Here is a 24,033-nt window from a genome sequence, read left to right on the forward strand (position 1 = left end):
GCTGGAATATGGTAGAATATGCTGGAATATGCTGGTTTTGAAGGAACTAGCATGGCTAAACTAGAAATTCAGAATGACTGGTGCTTCGAAGTCTATTCCAGAAAATTCTACTTTCCATAATGATGGATTACTTTCTTATTTAATATATAAATCTCTCACTAAATTGAGTTCATCTTGAGAGAGAGTGGAGTTTTGTTTATATTGAATATGTACCAAAGTGCAATACATAACATTCCTATGAATTTTCAACGCACAGTAAGTATGTGCAGTACACAATCTGAAAGAATAAAATTTGAACAGAAATTATTATTAATATTTAATGCATACAATACACAACACCTTATAAACTTTAAATAATCTTCACAATGTTGCTGTTGATATTGGTAAAAGGCAGATATGGCTAGTCTGAGGCAGAAATAATACTTAAAATAGAGCCTTTTATGCAACAATCTCAGGTCATTTTACAAAAGTTGGTAAATGTTATCCCCAGGGAAACAAAGAAAAGTTAAGTGCTTGCCTAGGAGTCCAGGTTCAAAGATACAACCTAGGTCTCCTGATGCCCAAGTTTCCTGCCCTGTTCAATGAATAGGTTAAGTGATTGTCCAAGGTCACGTAGGAAGTCAGAGTTAGATTTGGGATTAAAACTGAGTTGTTTCTGGCTCCTAGAGTGTTCAGAGAGCTATAGTCCATCTCTTAGTTGTATGAAGTCATTGGATGTGGCCACAGCAGATGATTTGAATTTATACTCTTCTTCCTTTTATTTTTTTCCCAACTTTATACAAACTGTATGTGTCTGTGTATTGTGTTACACAAATTCACTTTAGAGTCCTCTTGTTTTAATTCTATTTCCCCTCCCTGCATTTTTGACAGTTTTCAAGGCCAGGTTTTCTAACAAGGGCATGTGCAAATCAGGTACGTATGTGAACTCAAAAATGGCCAGTTAGGTGCATAACTGACCTTTCCTGGGTGCAGTTACCTGATTTGTGGATCTACATGGTGTAATTGTAAATGAACATGCAAAAGTGTAGTTGACCTTTTCTTTGAAAATTGTGTCCTCATTATCCATTAGCACTGCAAAAATAAATAAATAAATAAATAAATAAATAAAAAAAAGGAAGAAGAAGAAAAGCAGCAGCTGCAGCATACACACAACATGTATACATTGTTTATAAAACAGGACAATGAATGTTGGATGAAAGTTCAGGCCAATACCTATTTTTTTCTGAACGGATTTACCTATTATTGGTCCTCAGTCAAACTAATTGTTAGAAGAAAAAGAGCAGGTTGACTCAGAGGCGGATTTGAGTATGGGCTTCTTTATTGCGATACTTGTTCCCCTTGACCCAACTGTATGATATGACATGCTGTGTGATATGCGTAATGCTGTGCACAATAGATAGGCTGGGTTTACTAACAGAATGGGTGTTTTTATTACTTAGTAAGGGTTTTTGAGGTGTTGTACCGGATGTAGGCATGCACATACTAATTTAGACAAAAAGAGTGTGCTGTAACTAATTCGGTGCTTACTCGACAATTGGGTCGAGGGGAACAAGTATCGCAATAAAGAAGCCAATACTCAACTCCGCCTCTGGGTCCTCGTTTTCTTCTAACACTAATGTGTATCATGCAGTGCAGTTTGCAATCACTTAAATAATAGCCCCTTTGAAAACATTTGAAGATGTGTCTGCAACTCTCCACCATCACGTTTAATCTGTGCCACATGTTATGAGTGGGGTAGTGCCATGTCCATTGCTGTGCCACAGTAAGCATAGGGTCTGACTGTCAAAAGTGCAGCTCTGAATGAAGCCAATGATATCTTTGGCTGCTGAGACCCATACAGTGCTGCTGGTGATGACCTTACAGAAGTGCAGGCCAGTGGACACAGTCTGATTACAGTGGAATTATTGCAATAATACACAGGTGGTAAAAAAAATCCTTTCAATGCATTATTCAAATTTCTTTGCAGCCATGCCTAGAAGGCTCATAAAACAACCACGATAGCCGAATCTTTTTATGGTTTCCTTAGGAATCCTGGTACAATAGAAGTGAAATATTTTCCTTCAGTAAATTGTCCCTTCTATAAAACATAAAGGATTAAAGTACGAGTAATTACTATTCTCTCTCAAACGGAGTAAAGGACAAGAGGCACTTCAGAGCCTTAGCCATTGATTTTTGAGAAGCAAGGGTCACATGTTAAGTACTATTGATAAAAAGCATTGCTGCAGTGTCCATGGAGACTGAGTTGAGGTGAAAGTGAACTGTTGCCGTAATGGTGACAGCTTTGGGTAGAGCTCTAAGGGACTGGGACTTGTCTAGCTATAAAGTTGTTTTATGCATTACACCTTGAATGTGAGATCAAACCCATTGCTCCTATGGGGCCAATCATTCAAGGGTCTGCCATCACTATTAACTTCAAAGGGAGATAAAGATGCACAGGATTATACAAAGGGGCACAGTGCCACGAAGTTTTTAGGGCCCACAGGGTGCTCAGATTTATACGAGCTAAAATCCCTCATTTAAGCAAATGTTAACAGAATTACTGTTAACCTCCCAAAAGAATTCAGAAGCCTTTTTTTTTATGTTCTCCATTATGTCCATGTTTATAGCATCTCTTTTCTGATCAGTTGCATTTTCCCATAAACATATTACATGAATGCAATTTTATAGCCACAGCTGCTAAATCCATTTTTTAAAAAACAATCATTCCTTGAATTGAAAAATGAAGCTTGTTCTACCATATTGCTACATTACATCATTTAGCATTGAAAACCCCACCTATTGATTTTGAAGTGTCTAATTGATTTGGACCAATAAATCACTATGCAGTAGATGTGCAAAATTGATTTTTATATTGCAATAATTAATTTGATATGTGCCATAACTTTTATTTGTGCATGGACTAAGCAATTCGATGATGATAATTAATTGTATATGGTTAAACTATCCACTGCCCTGTAGATTACTCTTCCTTTTGTCCAAAAGCTGGTTGCATAGGTTCTATTAAAGACTGGGTAAGTTACTTTTATAGGGCCCTGATCCTGTGAGGTCTTGAACATCCTAACTGTCCAGTGATGTCAATGGGAGTTAGGCACTCAGTACTCATGTGACCAGATTCTTACAAAGAGTTAATTCCCAGACAGTGGTCCTGGGGAAGAGATATTGATGAACAACAAAAGCTCCCTTATAAATGGTAGCTCAGATTTCACTTTTCAGATAAGAATCATGCCTTTGGGGATTTTATTGTATCTGTTGATAACATGGTGTAAAGTGAATTATCATAAAGAATCCTAAAAGCAACTACCTCAGATTTCAAAAGTGACCAGTGATTTGGGGGCACTTCAGTACTGGGAGTGCCCAGTTTGAGTCACCTATTTTTCAGAGGATATGGTGGTCAGTACTTATGAAAATCAGGCTCCTTTTAAGGTGCTCCAAAAATGAGACAATTAAAGTCATTTTTTGGAAAAGGCAGGCCAAGGTATTTACACAAATTTTGATCAAGTTTATTGCTGTTGACTTCATCGAACAATTCTGCTAAAATGCTCTAGTGTGTTAGAATCAGCAATAAGGTTAAAGCCAAGGGGACTGATCTTTTGATGGGGACTAGTATAACTCAGAAATTACTCCACTGAAGTCAATCGAAGTAGAAAGCTCTTGATGAGAACCTGTCTCTAAATATTTGTACAGCTAGCATGGGTGGTTTTGTAACTTCGAGGTTCACTAGAAAGTGGAGATGAGCCACAGTATATGTTCACCTATGAAGATGACCGCTGTAATATCACAGAAGTGCATGAAGGAGCTGAGACGTCCCTTTGGCCTGTTGAAATGAAATGTTCCTGAAACTGAGACAGTTTTCCAGCAAGGGACCATGCTATTTATTTCCCAAGCTTCAACCATCCACATAGTTAATTTTGCCAATTAATAGGTAGTTTTAGTGATATCGTTGTTTTAATATTTTCAACCCTATTTGGTGCCTGGTTTAAATTACATTTGTTTGTTCTAAAGTTGATTAATTTTAATTATTACTACTATGTTGTTATAAAAAACAGCCTTGACACCTATCCCTTCTCCCTCCCCACCCCCAACACACTTTTGTTTACTTGTGATTCCATTTCTCGTCATCTTTTGCAAAAATTTCAACATTAACATCTCCTGTTTTTACAGAGCATCAAAATTAGTTGGCTACCTCCACCATCAGGCACACAAAATGGATTTATTACCGGCTATAAAATCCGACACAGAAAGACTACCCGCAGGGGTGAGATAGAAACACTGGAGCCAAACAACCTCTGGTACTTGTTCACAGGTTAGTGTTCATGGTGTAGCTTTGCAAGGTTTTGATGAATTAAATGCTTTGGGAATAAAATATATTTTCACTTCAAGGAAACATTGATTTCTTTTCTGGCAAGTGACATTTATTGGGCTGTACAGAAACAATCTTCATATATTTTTTTACCTTTTCTCCTTAATGCTTTTTTTCATACATTTTGTCCCCTGGATTTCATCACTTCATCAATGAAAGCAAATTCCCTCTGTTCATCTTAAGCCTAGCTTGGTTTCTCGGACCACTGAGTCAACCACACATCCTTTCTCTTAGTACAATGACATCTACCACAGGGATTTTTTCTCCATCCGTCTTCTTGTATTTTATGGGGGGAGGGGAAATCTCTCTCCCCAGTGTGAAAGGTCCAACACTACACTATTTTAAAAATATAATTGCCATGCTAAGTGTAATCAGCCAAATCAGTACTTTAAAGGTAACATTAAATTAAACAAAGAATAATTTCATTTGAGTCCTTTCTGGAGGAGGATGTTGTCACAGAGCAGATGTACCTGTATTTCTCCTCAGTGGCCCAGCCAGGGAACCCACTTTGAGGCTTTCAGCTCTCCAGCCATTGCCTTTCTTCGGTGGAGACCTGCATCTCATGCCCTTCTGACTGGGGTATTTTCAGGCTGCACAGCTCCCTGCCTTCACTGTGTTATTCCCAGCATGGACAGGCTGCCCAAGCACACCTGCTTGCTTCCTCTTCAGAGATAGTTAACAGGTGTAATTGCTACAGTTATACATCACCACACTTTTGTTTTTTTTTTCTGTACAAAACAGAGAAAACATCCTAAAACAATAAAGAACCTACACGCATGCTAATAAGCTTACCAGGGTTCACCCCAACCCTAACATAGATTCTGGCAGAAGCAGTCCTTCAAATCCCCATCCAAGGGGATTCCTTGTGCTTACAAGTTCCTCACAGCTTCAGCTCAGAACAAGCACACAGTCTTATGGACCTCAGGAGGCCCAGTGCTTCCAGTCCTCCCTTAAGGATTGGGGCCCTCTATGGACCAGGATCCTGTCTATTTTGTGGATCAGAAAGAAGGCCCTGAGTCTGTTTAAAACCAGGCTATTTATCCAAAAATCCTGAAGGATCCACGTTGAACTAGTATATGCATAACTCTCCTGGGAGGTGCCTTCAAAGGGTTGATAATGGAGGAAATACATTAGCATCCCCCTCCCTGATCGAGAAGGTACATCAATTCCACAATAACGCATACACCATTTCATTTTTAATACCAATAGGCCCCCAAAAGTATTAATCCTAATGGTCCCTTCTAGTCTTAAAGTCTGAGTCTATGAGTAACATTTAACTTGTTTTCAGTAAAGTTTATCTTAATTCCATAAAGTTTGTCCAGGATATCGTCAGACTATGACAGGTATATTTTCATATTGCACCAGCAATATGTGTTTATTGTGAAGGAAGTTAAGTTCCTTAGGTGAAACCCAGGCTCTTCCCCTGAAATTCCCCACTCCATTTACTTTAAAATAAAATAGTATTGTTTGAGAGTTGAAAATATTTCTGTCTCATGAAAGTACATATCTAAGGGACAAAAAAAAATATTTATTTTGAAAAAACACCAACTTTGTTTAGAGTCACAGAAAATCAAAAGCAGAAGATAATTTTTACATAATTAAGATCTAATGATGCAACCATGAGTAGTTCTTACTCATGTAAATAGTCTCAAAGATAATGGGACTACTTGAGTAAAGGTTGTAGGACTAGTGATTATTGGATTCAGAGCAGGGTAGTTTTGGGGAGATAAAAATTTCAGGTTTGTTGGGAAAGAATGAAACATTTCTATGATAGGTGATTTCAAAATAAAAAGTGGTGGCTGCTCAGAGACTTGGAGTGTTAAAAGTGGTTCGGGAGGTGATGGATTAGTGGGATATGGTCAAAGGTACATAATGAAGGGAGTTTATCACATGACTCCATAATTTGTTCCACTGATATCATCACAGTCTATGACATATCCCTCTGTAAAATATACACATGCATGCATACTGTACTTTATATACTAATATAAATATAATAGAGCTACCTTGATCTTGGAAAATTCAACATTGCTGAGGAAGAAAGACTGTCCTTGAAGTTTTGACTCTAACTGAAAAGTGAGACTCAAATGTAGGCATGTACCTGGGATAGAAGACTGGGCGCTGGTTGTCTCTGCGGGGGCGTTCAATGTGTGGAAGATTTTCTGCATTTTAAAATATTAAGTTAGGTATTTGTTTTGGGAAAGTAGTGGAAATACATATTTAAATTTGCAGGTTTAAAAACAAAACTTCCTTCAGACCTCATCATTATAGGCTCTAATATAATAAAATATTAAAAAATAAAATAATAAAATGGTTGCTAGAGAAGCTGAACTGTACAGTTGTTTTAAATGGATGACTTAAATATTCAGTTGTAAATACTTGTTACAATCCTCTATTTGTTAGGCAGGTGTTTTTGCAGGATAATGTAGAAACCTGTAATAGTAAAGTAACTTAAACAAAGATTTTAAAGATTTTAAAAGGCTGCTATCTGTTTTATTGTAAGTTCCAATGTCTGATCAATTTAAATTTCTGTTTTTAATTTTGATCATTCTTCCCCAGAGAATGTTTGCAATTGAACATAACAGTTTTTCTTGTACTTCATGGTCAGGATGGACTAAATAAAATGATAAAACACTTATAGGAGGTTTGGTGGCCAGATTGTTTCACCATAGCAACATAGGGTCCAGAATTAAGTCTATGAGCTAAACTGAATTGGTACTAAGTAGCAACAGTAATAGAAATTTGTAGTGACCTGTGGTTCTGTTGTAAATGAATATGTCTGTAGGAACATACTCACTATTGCTATTCATATAAATGAATATATTAGTTCAGGCCTGTTTACCTACAGAACTAAATGTGGCAAGGAAGTTGGAATTTTACTGGAGACTATTAATTTTGCTCTAGTTCTGTTGCAAACTTTGGAATCTTGATAAAACTCGTTTTTTCTTCTGTTTGGTTTATATTATGTTTTTCACAGGACTTGATAAAGGAAGCCAGTACAGTTTCCAGGTAGCTGCCATGACAGTCAATGGGACAGGACCCTCCTCAGATTGGTATACAGCAGAAACTCCAGAGAATGATCTTGATGGTAATTACATTTCTTTTCAGACATTATCACCACATTCCTTCTAGGTTTTTATCTGACGGGTGTCATTCTAATTGTTACCTAGAGCTTTACCCAGAGGCTGTGCAGGTCTTGGGTTAGATTCCAATGATTATAGTCGCAGGAGCTGTTGTCTGGGTGTTTTTGAGCAGAAGAACTCAGTGATTACCCATTATTAAGATTGCCTGCTGCTTTCTGAACAAGTGAAGGGGAAGGGAGAAGACAGGACAACTTAATTTTATTGTCTCATTTACACTGGCACTCTAAGAACTCTCATTTTCAGTCTCGCTTTTTTTTCAGTTTTTGCTGCACTTGCAAAAATATACAATAACAATCTTGGATAATAACCAACCAAATAATGTGTACATAGATTTCACTACTAATATTTCTTAAGCTATGTCTCTGGTCTGATCACCAATAAAGAGTCAAAAGTCTTTGTTGTAATTATCAGGTATTAGAATTTCATGCCTGTGTGTCATGACTATTTGAAAGAAAATTAGTATGAAGTGAATCAATAACATCATGAACGATAAACATAATCAATCAGAGAAGCACTTAAAATAATAGTGATGCCTCTAACTCAACAAAATGAGCCTACAAATGTCTTGAGGATTATTGTCTTTGAAGTATCTATTTTCAGATGGTTGGCAATGAAGCCACATAATAAGTGAAAGATGATAGGATACAGGAACCTGAAAAATATTAAATGTAAAAATGACTACAGATGTTGATATAAAAGAAAAAAGTGACTGAAAGCAAAGGGACAGATACACTGACGGAGACATTTGAAGAACTAAAAGAAGAAAGGAAAAGTAATGGAAATATCTGCCTACTTTCAAAAGTAAAGAAAGTGCAAGTAAAATGGAACAAAAAATATGCAGATAGAAATTCAGAAAAAAAACTAAGGAGAATTGTCAAGAAGCAAATATATAAGGAAGAAGATCAATAGAAAATATGGGGAAACTGAACGGGGGTGGGGTGGGGAGAGGAAACTAATCAAGGCTCAAAAGCAAAATAAAGCCAAAACATCTAAAGAGGAACAGAGGTAAAATGGATGAAAGAATAAACAGGCAATTAGTAAAAAGGCAACAGGAGATTGTCATCTTCCTTTTTTTGTTTTTTGACTGAGAGTCTTTCCTCATGATTTCACAACCAGCCTGCCCTACTTTGAGCATTTTTCCTCACCACCAATTCCATTTTTATGGAGGAGCCAGGAATGACTCTATCTGGCTTCCTTGGCACCTAAAATATTGTATTCAATGCAACTGGGTTCCAATAAACATTTTAAAGAGGTGATGACACTTTTGGAAGTGATGTGACCATACTGACTGGTCACAATATGCTATGGTATCTGGTGATGTATGCTATCATTCTACTAACTACTATTTTGGGTGGATAGCACTTTCAGAAATGACACATTACTCAAGATGAGAGCAGCTGGCCACTCATTTGGAGGTAGATCTTAGTAAGTAAAACTAAATATATTCTAAACACGTCTCAATATTTAATATCATGTTTTTTTTAAAAAAAAGCAAATACATCCCTTGGCTTTATTTATTTATGTTGCAAAATGAAACACAATGCATTTCTTGGAACACATTTGTTTTTATTTGCATTTAATCCACATCAAAATATTATGATATTTGTTTTCCTCCAACAATATATATGTATATGCATGCAAAGATGCTAGCAGCGTAATCATAGGGGACATGCAATGAAAATGAAAACACACTGATAATGAAATTAAACCAAAGACTTTTTTCATATATTGTGTCTACACATATTTGCATTTACAGTACCAATGAAAAATCTGTAGTGAAGCTGCAGCAATCTGACACTTTGCATGCATTGTGTTGCATAATATATATACCGCTGAGATACTCTGATAAACTCCGGGGAGAAATCGACTTATTACTGTAGTTATGCAAAGTCCTGCAACTGTCAGCTAAATAGTAGAAATGCTGTTGCACAGATTGTTAACTGCAATTCCCTTTCTGCTCTTATGGTTTATGCAGTTTCTCTTGCCTTCACTGTATGTCTGCTTGGCATAAGCAACACAAAGATGAACAGTTTCTAGGAGAACTACACTAACTCCCTATGGATATTCCTTTTAATTAGTGTGTTTTGTTAAAGTGATTAGAAAGCCAAACATCACTGCTTATTCAAGGTTCCCTGGAAAGCCTGTGTGCCCTTACTGACAGCTGGGAAGCTTTTAAATATTTATTTTTGAGCCTCAAATTTTGTGCTTTAAAAAATGGAAATTTAGTTTTCCCCATAGGGTCTGATTTAAATAGCTTGAGCAAGGATGCAAGAGACTCAAGTTTGCAAAGGTATCCTCCAGGAAAACGGGTTTAGGATTTTCAGTTTCTGCTTGCTGCCTTGAACAGATGGAAGCTATTATACATATTAGTGATATAGTTTAACTTCAGCCCTAAATTAGTGTTTAAGAACATGACAAGCTAAACCTGTATTACAGTGTAGTTTCTTCTGAAAATGAATTGTGGGAATACAGGAAGAAAATGAAAATATCAGGTAGCCTTAGTTTAATCTGTAAAATATACAGCTATGAACTCCAGAGAATCCTCTACAATTGCTAAAGTGACCCAAATATAAATAACTTCCTTAGTGTTGTCAGTTAGCCTGAGGAATTAAGGACCTTTAAACATACGACATTCCCTGAATGAAAGACATGTGTTTGGACCATTACATAAAAGAGTCATTGATTAAGGATGAAATAAAGAAGACAGCACATTATGCAGTGAAACTATGGTATAAGGTTTCATTTCTTACAGAATCTAGCTTGACTACATGGTACCTTGTAGACACGCCCTAAGATTCTCAAAATGTGCATAGCGCAGAAGGTAAAGAATGCAGAATCAAAGTAACATGAAGTGTTTCCTAACCTTTTTTCTAAGACATAAGAAAAAGTAAGAGTTTCTTACTGGTTCTATGGGCCAGATTCAGCCTTCAGATACTTGTGTGCAATTCTGGTTGAGTTCAGCAGCTGGTGTACACATAGAATTTTTCCTTCTATGAATGAGGACAGGAGACATCAAATTACAGTCAGAGGAACTCCATGCACAATTGCAGAGTGCAAGGAGAGTGGAATCTTTATTCATGTTAGAAGCGTTGACAAATGTAGAATGTAGAATGGAGATCTTTCAAAGCAGGTTTGAGGATTTATGTATAGAAACAGAATGTCAAGATTCCTTCTTTCAGAAATGTCTCAGACACCATGTTTAATATCAGGTAGACAGAAAAAATGTTTCATTCTGGAAATGATGCTGAAATGTCCCATTACAACATTGCCCATCTATGCTAGGAGGAGGAGACCCTCCTAATGTAAAAGGTATGTAAAGAGTAGAGCTGTGTGAAGGATGTAAATTCTGCTTCACAAAGTATTTCAGATTTTGAAATTTGGCGTTGTTTTGAATCAGAACAAACCCAACATTTAACATTTTTTCCAAGGGACGATTTAAAAAATCATTTCAAATCAAGCACCACGTATACTTTGGCTTCATTTTTGACTTTTTTAAAAAGTTCATATTATATATTATAAAAAAGAAAATATCAAAATGAAAAGTCACTTCACAATGAAAAAAATTGAAATGTTTCATTCTGGAAATGATGCTGAAATGTCCCATTACAACATTGCCCATCTATGCTAGGAGGAGGAGACCCTGAATGTGGTATTATTTAGGCCACAAAATTATTTTTAAAATACTTGGGAGTATCTGGCTGATAAAATTGTACAGTGCAGGTAATTCCATGATCAGTTCTTGGGGGCAGCTATCATCCCTTCCCCTTTTTCTGTTTATTTAAAGTGTGTTTTCTGTAGCTCCTTTACCCATCCATTTTTTATCTGATCCATATCCATTCCCAATGGAATACCTGCACTGGACATCTGCCACAACGTTACACAATGAATTGTGACATTGTAGCCTAACCCCCCCTTTTCTACCCCATTAAGTCAACAATTCACTATGGGGAAGGCAATAAACCCATCTCACCTAGGCCAATTCGGTGGTGAGGGAAAATTCCCCCTATCCACCAGCTTCTGTACAAGCCCCATTACTGAAGTTGAAGGGGGCAGTTTACCTCCTACAGCCAGCTGGAGAAAGGGCCCCACCTTAATGCACGGTGAAGACATTGGGCCTTTTTTTCAGTTTTTGTCTGGAATGAAATTTGTACAAAATTGACACAGTTTTACAAAGCATTTGGTTTTAACAACTGCATTTTCCTATGGAAAATAGTTCCATCTTAATTTTTCTGATCAGCTTCAGTAAACAGATATAGACATTACATAAAGTAGAAGCGATAAAGAGAACAGTGGTGAACTAGGAAGTATCCATTGATGAATGAACGTGGCTGTGGACACAGTGGGCCAGATGCTCCGCTGGCACAAATCACCATAGCTCCATGGAAGTCAATGGAACTACGTCAATTTACACCACCTTGGGATCTGACCTAAAGTAATATAGTTTGTGTTTAAGAAAGTTTACAGTGCATTATCATCCAATAAGCTTATACTCTCAGAATTGACACGGGTGGTATTGGGATGAGCTACTTGAGCAGATAAAGAACCTACTTGGATATCCAAGGCAGATTGTAATTGTGTAAGGGGAAATATTTGGGATCTTTTTAGATATGCGACCCAAAGAAATAATGGCTAGCAATGTGATGAAATTGTTTAATCACAAAAAGAAACTGTGGGTCTGGTCAGTACAAAGGCAATACATTTCAGAATTACTTGAATAGATGAGGAGTATGGATAGATTGCTTCATTTACTCAAGAGTAGAAAAATATCAGATAATAAGGTTAAGCAAAAGGACTATGTTCTGTATCATTTCTAATCATAATTAGACCAGTACCAGCCATGGAAACAGAAGTGGTAGAACAATTTGTATACTGGGGGTGCTGAGAGCCATTGAACCAAACTGTAAACCCTGTATATAATGGAAACCACTTCAAGCCCAGGGTGCAGTAGCACCCTCAGCACTCCTAGTTCCAACACCTGTGCATGGAAATTCCACAGTCTGGCATATAATTAAGATTTCTTGATGGAGTCTTAGCATTTACAGTGTTTTTTGCAGCGTCTGAGATGTTACATTTCTGTTGTGAACAAAACCTTCAAATGGGAACCAATTCATTTAGTTTCCATGAGTCTGCCAGCAGGAAACAAGCTCTTCCAACAGTGGATTGTTCACTCTAAAAACTTAGCAATATTCAGAAAGATTAGAGTTAACCACATTTGCAGTTCTCCTAAGCCTTTATGCCAACACTTGGCATCATCTAAGTAACAATGTAAAAGGAGTAGGACAGGTGCTAGATTTAAGCTAGAATTATATATAGAATTCTTCTGTCTCTAAAATGAATTCTACCCCTGAAATGCCCTCTGTTCCCATGTTCATAAAACTTTTATGTGGGCAAATAGTCCAAAATGGGTGAGTTCACCTTAGGTTCATTTTTATCTCTGTGTTTCACAAGAAGGGTAAATTCTTTATAGTTTGGTTTTTGCTACTGAGACAACAGTGGCACTGATGTTTAAAATTGTATGATACATATGTTTGAATTCCTTCATACGAACAGTTCAGCATATCAGAATAAAATTGTTTGACCCCAACTGCTACCTAGGGACGTCTATGCAGGTGTTAAAATCTCTATGTATTATATAAGTGAGATGTAAAGATTATTGCTTGATGCCAATAGCTTTTTGAATATTCTGATTTCATGAACTGCTTGAGATTTACTGCTTCTACCGTGTGCAAGGAATCCAGTATCACCTCATTCTACGACTTCCTATTACAAGGTGCTAAACTGCTACTATATGTCTGATTCATGTAAGAACCACTTTTGTAATTTTGAAAATCATCAGTATTCAAAGACAGTGATTCAAGTAACTTTAGATTCTGCATTGAAGCAAAGTTTGGAGGTCAGAAGAAGATGAATGACAATTGTATATGATTTGCAGTGGCACTGCTGGTGTAATCTGGTTTTTGTTTTGTCATTAGCTATTCTTCAATGCATTTCCTTCATTCTTAAAGTGTATGACCGTGTATTGCAACTTTAAGAAAACTGAGTGCAAAGAACTTTTAAAACTTGCATATCAGACTGGTAATGTACTAACCAGATTCAATAGTTCTTCAAATGTGTTAAATAGAATTCATTTCAAAGCACATAAAATAACAAAGACACCATTGTACCAGATATGACAATAGGACTGAAAAGTATTAATTCCATCTTTTTTATGGTCTTTTCCAAGGTTTATAGTGGGAATGCTTCACAATCTCAAAATATCTTTTGTTGGAGTTTTACACCTGCATTTTGTACCACTACCCACTCCCCCCATGCATTTGCCTATTATATTACAGGCCTCTTCACTGGGGAAAAATAGTAGCTTGTCTCTTTCTGCTCTCAAGAAGACAAGCTACTGTGCTGCTCTTCTAAAGAGACTTGTGATATAGTAGCTACCATACGCTCCAGCAAAAGGCATTTATTCATCTATTCTTTAAAGTAAAAATGGGTTCACTGAAGACAAAGTGTGCTAGTTATGCGTCAAGTCATTAAGTACTACGTAGAAATGAATATGCCTTGAGAGAACCTGTATAAAAAATATGGTTGTATTATTTCATTTTATTATCCGAGTGCTGTTGTATTATTCAGAACAGCCTCCAAGCCAAGGGAGGCATGTCCAAGAAAGTTCAAGCTTGCTTGCTCGTAATTAACATTACAGTTTTCATAGGCATGAGATAGGTCATTGCTGTTATAAATGCTATTATATCACTCACAAAGTCAACCAGTTCATTAAATACTGTAGTTAAACTACTGGCCCATGATAAGTCATCTAGTTGATTTCAGCATCTTATTTGACTTGCAAATAAACCAGGAAGACTTCAAAATTTGTTATGGGGAATTTTTTATCAATTCCAAACATTTCCATTTTCCACTTTCCTGCATAATTTCGGATCTGCCTTGTATTCGTATGCTAAAAACGGGACGAACAGAGGGATATTCTATTTTTTTTAAAAGAGGAAAGGAGATCTTATATGTTGAAGAAGCTGCTTAATGTGCTTGTTGCTGCAGAATGTAGTTCAAAACAAGGCTGAATGTTCAAAAGGGAAATTGCATGTAGACTATGCATGTAGCTCTGAGATTCCTGGTTACTTTCTTATAACGTATTTCTTAATCTAAACTCTGCCTTTGTAAATGATAAAACTCAATGAGCAGGATATTAATGGATCCTTTCTTTGTATCCCAGAATCTCAGGTTCCTGATCAGCCAAGCTCTCTTCATGTCAGGCCATTGACAACCAGTATCGTCATGAGTTGGACTCCACCACTGAATCCAAACATTGTTGTACGAGGATACATCATTGGCTATGGAGTGGGCAGCCCATATGCTGAGACAGTGCGAGTAGACAGCAAACAGCGCTACTATTCCATTGAAAACTTGGGTAAGTAGCTCTTTGTTCTTTAGAGATTTTAAAAGAAAGAAGTTTTTTCTGGAGTTTACTAATTTTGGAGACTTTTCCTAGGCTATCACTAAGGCCTTGTGTACAAACCAAATTTGTAGCCACTTAACGGCTGAGTTTGCCATAGTATGGTTTGTGCCAGCACACACAATGGTTAATATTCAGCTACTAACAGCATTGGCTACTGAGGTTTCACTCCTGCAGTTGACCAAAACTGGCACTTGGTTATCTTCCTGTAACCAGGTGGTAACACTATAATTCTGCAGCATGGATGTCAATGAAGGTGTTATAACCAGGTTACCAAAATAAAGTTGTACTTACAGTCTAGATGGAACCTTAGTTTCATTACATTTATAACTTTGGAAACAATAATCAATAATAGATCTTACAGCATTACAATGTTTGATTCTAATCAGCACATACACTCTCTTAATGTGCTTGAAATTATTGCTAATTCATCTTTTGCTTGGCCTTCACAAAACAATGAGATACCTCAATGATCGTGTTGGGAAAAGAGGAAATAAAAATTGTTTGTCACCAGGGAGTTTAGAACAAATAATTAATCTACTAAACTGAGATCATGAATTTATTTGTTCGTCACAGATTGGTTGAAATTATTCTATGTCCTTGATCATAATCTGAAAACTATAATAGCCAGATCAGGAAAGATCAAGTTTTCTTAATCAAGTGGTCATGTCATGTAGTAGACCTTTAACTGATGAACCAATGGAAAGCTCATTGAGCTGAAGATAGACTCAAAAATATAATCAGCATTTTATATTTCTGGGCTGCAACTTTGGTGGCATATCAGCTTGGCTCCTACACTTCAGAGCAAATCTAAATACTAAATAAGCACTTCACCATGTGGCCCCGTATTTTGAAGAGAACAGGAGCTGGAAATGCTATTCCCTGAGCTGGCCCAAGTGTTTGAATATAATGGCACTCACAATACTCATATTTTGTATCTGTCAAAAAGGTTTAAGGAGATATTCTTTTATCCCATTATACATTACACACTGTCTCTGATGGTTCATCTTGATGCTGGGCATGGTATGCAGGGAACTGGGTACTTTGGTGATGAAATACAGGTATTCAAGAATTGGGGAAATGGTTCAAAGTTTGAATGAAGTCATGAGAAATAATCAGTTTTCTTTGTTTTTCTTCTATAGCATTTTTCTTTCAAGGATATTATTTTTCTTTATTATTATTATTGTTATTTAACATTTGTATGTGATGCTCTAGGCATGCTCAAGTGCTTTATAAATATAAGTCTCGTAATGCACCTGTATGTTAGGGCGGGGCACAAAAGTTAAATGACTTGCTAGAATTTATACCGATATTTGTTGTAACAGCAGGGAATGGAACACAGAACTTCTTGTCTTCCAGTCATCTTCTCTGATCAGTAGATGCACCTTTTTGGTAATAGCATCCAGTAGCACAAGAAACCAGATATGATTCAACTCGGTGGTCACCCTCTTCTCAAGAGACGTCTCATGCAGATAAAATCTTACTTCATACATAGGAAAAGTTTGGGGGGGGAGGGGTTTACAATAAAGGGCATTGTGAAGAAATTGCTTACTGTGACTTCACCAAGCAGCTTCTGTGTGGCTGTTAGGGCATTTGTATTTTTAATTAAATTGGCGTGGCAAAGTCATTTGCAAAATTAGAAAAAAACCCAGCCGTAATGCAAAAAGGTAACATATATCAAAAATCTCTCCAGAATGTTTTAAATCCTTAAATGTTGGTAGTCCATGACTGATGATGATGACAATATTGTCGCAATTCTCATCTACGGTTAATTCTTAAGTAATTAACCACAAAATACGCTGTGCTAGATGTTACTGTAGTTTTCCCTTTCTCAGCACCATTATGATAAAAGAGCTATTTTTTTTCTGGACAACCCAGTAACTCATATGAACAACACTGAATCCATTTAATATATTCCATGTCCCTCAAATTTATAATATTCAGAATTTCTCGAAATTGTGCCAGTGAAGGTACTTGCAGGGAGCTACATGTAAGCTTTGCCACCAAAGTCCAAAGACTCAAAGTGTTATGTAGATAAAGGCTGACTTGAAAGTGTTTTGATGGAGATTAAAGTTATTATGCAAAATGGAAAGAGGTCTGAATGGACCATCAAAGAAGGTGAGTGGAACATAAGGAGAAAAGTGATTACTAATGACTGTATAGGTCTAACAATTAATGATTCAGGTGAAATTAAACACATTTTTCTACATTCCAAAATGGATTTATATTCTTCCAAATTTAATCATCCTACTTTAAATTGTTTCATAACTTTAATGAGATTGAATTGAAGTGTCTCACCTCCACTGACCTGAAGGTATTAGAAACAGAAATTATATTAACAGAGTTACATAGGTCAATATGTTCTCTGGACTCTGGCAAGGCCCCAGGAGAAGATGGTTATACAACCAAATTCTTTAAAGGTTTTAATGAACACCTTTCACTAGAGATATTCTAACTAGCAACTGAAGAAATGCCTCATAGCGGGGCTTCATGCGGCTTCAATTATTCTAATTTATTGTAGTTCCAGAAATAACTCTACAACTTCTACCAAAATGTGAGGAAACTATTTAGAGCTGAGCAAATATTTAGTTATAAATAAGGTATTCACTGAATGTAGCCTCCTTTTTTTTTTTTACTTTCTGAACATTCTCCAGCAGTTCAAGATTTCATCAGTATTCAAATGTATTGGACAAATGCTTTTTTGGATGTTCATACTCTGGTTGATCACAAATATTCAAAATGTAAGCAGTGTTAGTTAGTTGTGATTTTCCAGATATATCATATGCATTTGTTCCCTAATTGGTTGAGGGACACAATCGTGTGAATTTTGGCATGTGTACTTTTTATACTTAATTTCTGTGAATACTCTTGTATACAACTTTGAAAATCATTTTTGGTGAACAACTGTGCTAATTAAATTCAGTTGCTCAAATGTTCACAAAAAATGAACCCTGAAGGGATGCAACCAAGAGCCCAGAGAATGCTTTTAAAAATTAGAACAAATGTCTGCCAAAATTTCTTACGTTATTCACCTAACTCTATTAGAGAACATTACAAGAAAATTACTACAAAATGATTAGACAGGATTCTTTTTCTAATGGAAATATTGTTTTCAAGAAGATATGGATCAAAATAAACTCACTGACAGAAAGGAAAAAAGATAGACATTATATGGACTCATCCCAACTGTTGTAAAATGTTCCACAACCCATACATATTAAGTGCGTATGTATTCTGTTATTGTCAATACATAATATGATCATAAAAATCTGATTCCTAAATAAATGGTGAAACTTCAGACTTCCCTCTGTGCTCCAAAGAACAAATTTCTACTACCCCATTCAACAACCCTGGCATTCACAGACCATCTCCTCTATACTCCACTGTCTTTCATCCCTCCTTCTCCCAGCTCCACTCCTCCTGGGCCCCAAATGATGTCTCCAACTCCTCATTCCGCAAACACAGCACCTGTTGCATTCCCACTCTGCTGGTACATCACCTCTCACCCACTCACTGCCCAGTTCTGACTCCTGCTCCCATCCTTCATCTCCTGCCCAGTTCCACAAACGCTCATGCTGTCCTCCAGACATTCTCAAGAGCGTGACTCCTATTGAATTAGTAATACTGACAAAGGGTGATCGCAAGCAGAACATTAGACATAATTTTGCAGTGTAATATGGTAGTTGCAATTACAGGTTATTTTCAGCTCCATCTACATAGATGTACATCACTGGAGAGGGAAAGGGACCTTGATAATCATTTTCTGTGGCCATGTTTCTGCCTGATGCTGAGAAGTCAAAGGTACTTACCTTATTGTAAGGCGGGATCCTATTCAGCTCTGGACCTGGAATACCACATTCAGTTCTGGGCACCTTGTTACCAAAGAGATACTGACAAATTGGAGAAAGACAACAAAAATGATCATGTAGCCCAGATGTGTTGAAGGATTTACAAGACAAGAGTGAAGGAGATAATTATGCATTTTAGCGAAGCAGTAAATAAGTGGGCAACATGATACCAGTAACAGTCTACAGGTATCTTAAATGTTGAAACCTTGTGGACAGGGTGATCAGATTGCAAGAGTGAAATATCAGGACTCATTGGGTGAGCGGGAGGGAGGGGTGTCTGTGTGGGGGGAGACAGACAGACAGACACAGGTTGCACAGCCCCGACCGGAGCCAGAGGCACACTGGTCCGCCTGGCCCTGTGCTACCAGCCCCCTTCCTGTTGGGGGTGGGCCCATGCTGCACCACACAGCTCCCCTGCCAAGCGCCCCCTGGATCCACTATGCCCAGAGCCCCCCTACAACCCTTCCACCACAAATGCACAGTGCTGTGCACACACACCCCGCCCAGCGCCCCCCTGCCCACAGCCCCACCACAGCTGTCCAGCACCCCACACAGAACCCCCCACTCGCTAGTTTCCCAATACACACAGATTTCCCCTCCCTCCCTTCCTTCCTCCCTCCCAGTGCCCTTCCCCACAGCCCCACCACCACAACTACACAATGCCCCACACAGACCCGCACTGCGCAGTGCCCTGACACACACAGATCTCCCCCACTGCCCACCACCCCCCAACAGGCCCCCACTGTCTAGCACCCCAAAACACACAAACCTTCTCCACTGCCCAGCGCCCTCCACACCCTCACAGCCCAGCGCCCCACACACACCTCCCAGACACTCCCTCCATCACACCCTGCCCCTTTCCCTGGCCGCACTCACCAGCCCTGCTGGGAGGTCTCTGGCTCCTAGGATGAGAGCGGCGAGGGGAGTCTCCAGGCTCTCCATGTGCTGCGTCCGCCACAAGCGCGAACTCCGTGGCTCCCATCGGGAAAAGCGCCAATGGGAGCCACGGAGCAGGGCTTGCAGGCGCCGGCAGCACGCAGAGCCCCTCAACCCTAAGAGCCAGAGGGACCTGCCAGGGGGTGAGGTGGGGAGTCCCGGCTGTGCACACTTGGGGTGGCTCCCGTCCCGGGAAGCATCCGGTAGGCTGGTCCCTCTGGCTCCTATGGTCGCAGGTTGGGTCAGGTTGGGTTGGGGGGGAGGGCTCTCTGCCCGCTCCCGGCGCCTACAAGCCCCGCCCCTGCAGCACGCGGCACTCCTGCCAGCGGGCGGGTGGGTGCCGGGAGCTGCCCCAGGAAGCGGTGAGTGACAGCGCCACGGCTGCTGTCCGGACGGTCCCCGATATCGGGACAAAGGGCGTCCCGACCAATGTAAGATCAGGACGCGGGACAAGTCCCCTAAAATCGGGACTGTCCCGATAATATCGGGACGTCTGGTCACCCAACTTGTGGAGGAAAAGGAATTATTTTGCATAATGAAAGGAAGTTACCGCATAACTGGGGGTAATAAAATATAATTCAGAAAAGGGAAAATAGGTGAATATCAGGAAAAAGCTTCCTGACTATGAGAACTATTAGAGATGTCTCCCGGTGGAAGTGTTGGAAAGCCCTATCTCTTGGCACATTTCAAACTATCCTGTACTGTCTTGTGTGCAACAGAGAATGATCCTGCACTTGAGGATTCTGCATATGGAGATGGTGACCTAGTAATCATTTTCTGTAAGTCCAGGACCTAGTAAAGCATCAGAACGGCTGTCTGTTCAGCACCCATATTTACACATTCAAATCAGACAGAGAATCTTCATGACCAAGTGTATATTTGTATGTATGTATATGAGCTTAATTTAAGGGCCGTTTCTCATAATTTGGCCCAAGGTCCCAAATTATGAATATCAGCACTTAAATTATACTTTTAAAGGGGTAATTTATTTATAACATATTTCATCTGTCACCCTCTTTTTATTTCTTTAGGCCAGATCCTATTATTTATTTTGACCCTTTTGTATCATTCTGGTGATGCAAATAAGCTGGAAGGCCAGGGATCTTCCCAACAGAGGATTTCTCCTGTTAGGTGTGTAGGAGCCCCCAGCTAGTATAGGCCATTGCCAGCCACTGTGGATTAGAGCAGCCCAAAAGCTGCTCTAATCTATGATGGGACCACTGTAAATCCAGCCCCAGAATAGCAGAGCTTCAACCATCTCCTTTCAGGCCTCCCATTTCAGCTGAACCCAGTGGACAACAGGTGCAACTGAGAATCTAGGCCTTTGTTTAAGGGCTCAAACTTAATACTTATCTGACCTCCCTGTGATTGAAATGCACTGTAGTGTGTGTTTGGTTTGTTTATGCTCTGGGTGTTGTTTTGAAATATGCTAAATATTGAATTAAGTATAATTTGGATTCCAGAGCAATAGGTTAGTTCATTAATGAGCAATCAGATTTGCCTGACATGATTTACCTTGCACAAATCCATGCTGACTCACGTCTGTGGTAAATGCTTTGAAACTTGGATACCTAAAGCTAGCAACCTAAATCCATGGTTGGAGATAATTTAATTAACAGAAATAACATTATAAACTCACTTTTGAGGGCCTCAGGGAAATGGCTTTTATGAGCTTCTTAAATGAAGAAAAATGCATTGCCTTCATGAACTGGGACAGCAGGGACATCTTAGGGGAGAATGGCAGACAGCTTGGAAATGGGAGTGAGAGAAGGATTCTGACTGGAGCAGGAAGACACGTGTGGCCTGATTTCAGAGGGGTTGAGCATCAGCAATTCCAATTAAAATCCATAGGAATTGTAGGTGCTCAGCCAGTCTGAAAATCAGGCCAATAGGATCCACTACAGAGGCAACGTAGAGGCATAAGTGAAACATTTGAGAGTTGATGCAAATGGGCATGAGTATCAATTGGTAGAGGAGTGGGGTTGTAGCAGAAAAAGTAACCAACAAATTAATGTACTGTTGGAAGGTGCTTAGATACTGTGGTAATGAGGGTAACATAAGAATCTGAGTAGAGCAGAGTGGAATAGATTAGGATAGAATAACAAGGTATAAGATAAAGCAGGGCTACCAAAGAGTAGAAGAAATGGTGTGTGGAATGCATTAATATTCTTGTACAAGTGAAGCTGTCAAAGATGCTACATAAATGTAGTTTATCACATGACTTTGCAATTTTGCTACCACTTCTGTGCACACCATACATGTGGGCATAAATACAAGTATATGTGTGCATACGTAAACCTCTTTCCAAGAACATACAGTATCTATGTGTTTGGCACTCTACCATACACAACAAGAAAGAGTTCTTGCCCCAAAGATCTTACAGTCAAAAGATAGACACGGACAATGGGATGCACATGAAAATGTAAACATGAGGATAACTTACTGTTGTTTTTTTACCTATAAACCTGTGGGCATGTTATAATTTGCTATTATTAAGCTAGGCACTGCATATTCTCCTAGTACATGTGAATTACTGTCATGAGGCACTTACATCTGTAAAATAGGAATAATGACACTTCCTTTTTCCATCCTTTGGCTTATGTTTCAAGATGTGGGCATACCATGGATTTATATAGAGGCAATATGATCTTATTATCTATGCCCTTTTTAATGATTCCCAGCATTCTGTTTGCTTTTTTGACTGCCGCTGCACATTGAGTGGATGTTTTCAAAGAACTATCCACAATGACTCCAAGATCTCTTTCTTGAGTGGTAACAGCTAATTTAGACCCCATAATTTTATATGTATAGTTGGGATTATATTTTCCAGCATGCATTACTTTGCATTTGTCAACATTGAATTTCATCTGCCATTTTGTTGCTCAGTCACCCAGTTTTGTGAGATCCTTGTGTAGCTCTTTGCATTCTGCCTGGGACTTAACTATCTTGAGTAGTTTTGTATCATCTGCAAATTTTGCCACTTCACTGTTTACCCCTTTTTTCAAATCATTTATGAATATGTTGAATAGGACTGGACCCATTACATGTTACAACTTTGGCTCATATCCCCTAACCACAACATACCAACCTTCCCTCCCAGTTGTTTGGACCCAGCAGTACCACTTCCCCAGTTCCCCACTTCCTTACTTCTTGCCCCAGGAACCTCTCTCTGCTCTAAATCCAAACATGAAGTTAAACTTCAGAGTGACAGACAGTGGCAATCATTATATAGATATGTACAGGGTGTACAAATATGTGGTAACATAATATTTGTAATGCATGGTTGAGCCAAGTTTGTTATTAGATTTGTCACGCACCTTTGAGTGCCTCACCTACACTCTGCTCACTAATTCTGACATGTTAAATTTTTAGGTAGCTCCATCACCTGCTATTTAAAAAAAATAAAAAGGAACCAGCCTGTCAGAATTTATTCCTGAGCATTTTTCACCTCTAGTGTGAAGGTTCCACCAATTAGCCTGGTCCAAGATGCAGAATGGGCAATATATTCAGTAGTGCACTAGCTAAAGGCTTAAGGTCCAATATCTTGTAACCCTAAATCTAGTGATGGTCAGGTAGGGCAGTGGCAATCAGCAAGTACCTGAGCTGAACGTTATTAGAAATGTAAGCAAAAGAAATTGATGTAGATGCTGCAGGGATGGATTTTAAGTGGCAGGCCACAACTTTATTAAATTTAAACACAGGGGAGAGGGTCACCCACCCTGTCACATAGCATGCATTTTAAGTGCTGGGATTACAGGGCTTCTACCATCTAACCCATAACTCAGGGTAGACTCTCCGCAGCCTACCCCTAGGACTCAGCTTGCTCTTCTGAGTTCTACCACCCACTCACTCCATGACAGGGCAGAGGGTACTAAAAGGGGGGGGACCTCGGCCCTCGAAGGCCACAAGACCATCCCTATCCCATGAGCACAAGGCCCATCAGTAAAATCCCAGGTTGTTTACTTCTGGCCACAAGTTGCAATGAACTAACATCCTTACCGAGTACTATCAATAATTAAATCCTGTTCCTATTTAACGTAACTGTGTCTCCAGGATGCTGTGAGAAGGGCATAAAAATTCTCCAGGCATCTGCCAGTCTGGTCCTTCTGGGAATCAAAAATTCTTTCCTGACTCCAAAACCAGTGATTGGGCAGATCCACAACATCTGCAAATCACAGCTTTGAACTAGCAGTTCAGGACAGAGAGGGTGGGGCTGCTGGAACAGAGCAAAAAGAGGCTCCATATGGCCCTGGCTAGGGTTTAAAAAGGGAGGGTGAGGAACCAATC

General features: G+C 38.8%; 1 protein-coding gene across 1 annotated transcript in view; it reads left to right on the forward strand.

Moving 5' to 3' along the window:
- DCC (DCC netrin 1 receptor) overlaps window positions 1-24,033 on the forward strand; it is a 923,941-nt gene that overhangs the window by 769,420 nt on the left and 130,488 nt on the right. The window contains exons 13-15 of the mRNA XM_065406266.1: window positions 4,162-4,303; window positions 7,338-7,448; window positions 14,723-14,917. Of these exons, the coding sequence (XP_065262338.1) occupies window positions 4,162-4,303; window positions 7,338-7,448; window positions 14,723-14,917 (448 nt within the window). The remainder of the gene's footprint in view (window positions 1-4,161; window positions 4,304-7,337; window positions 7,449-14,722; window positions 14,918-24,033) is intronic.

This window comes from Emys orbicularis, chromosome 6, assembly GCF_028017835.1.
Source record: "Emys orbicularis isolate rEmyOrb1 chromosome 6, rEmyOrb1.hap1, whole genome shotgun sequence".
Classification (NCBI taxonomy): Eukaryota; Metazoa; Chordata; order Testudines; family Emydidae; genus Emys; species Emys orbicularis.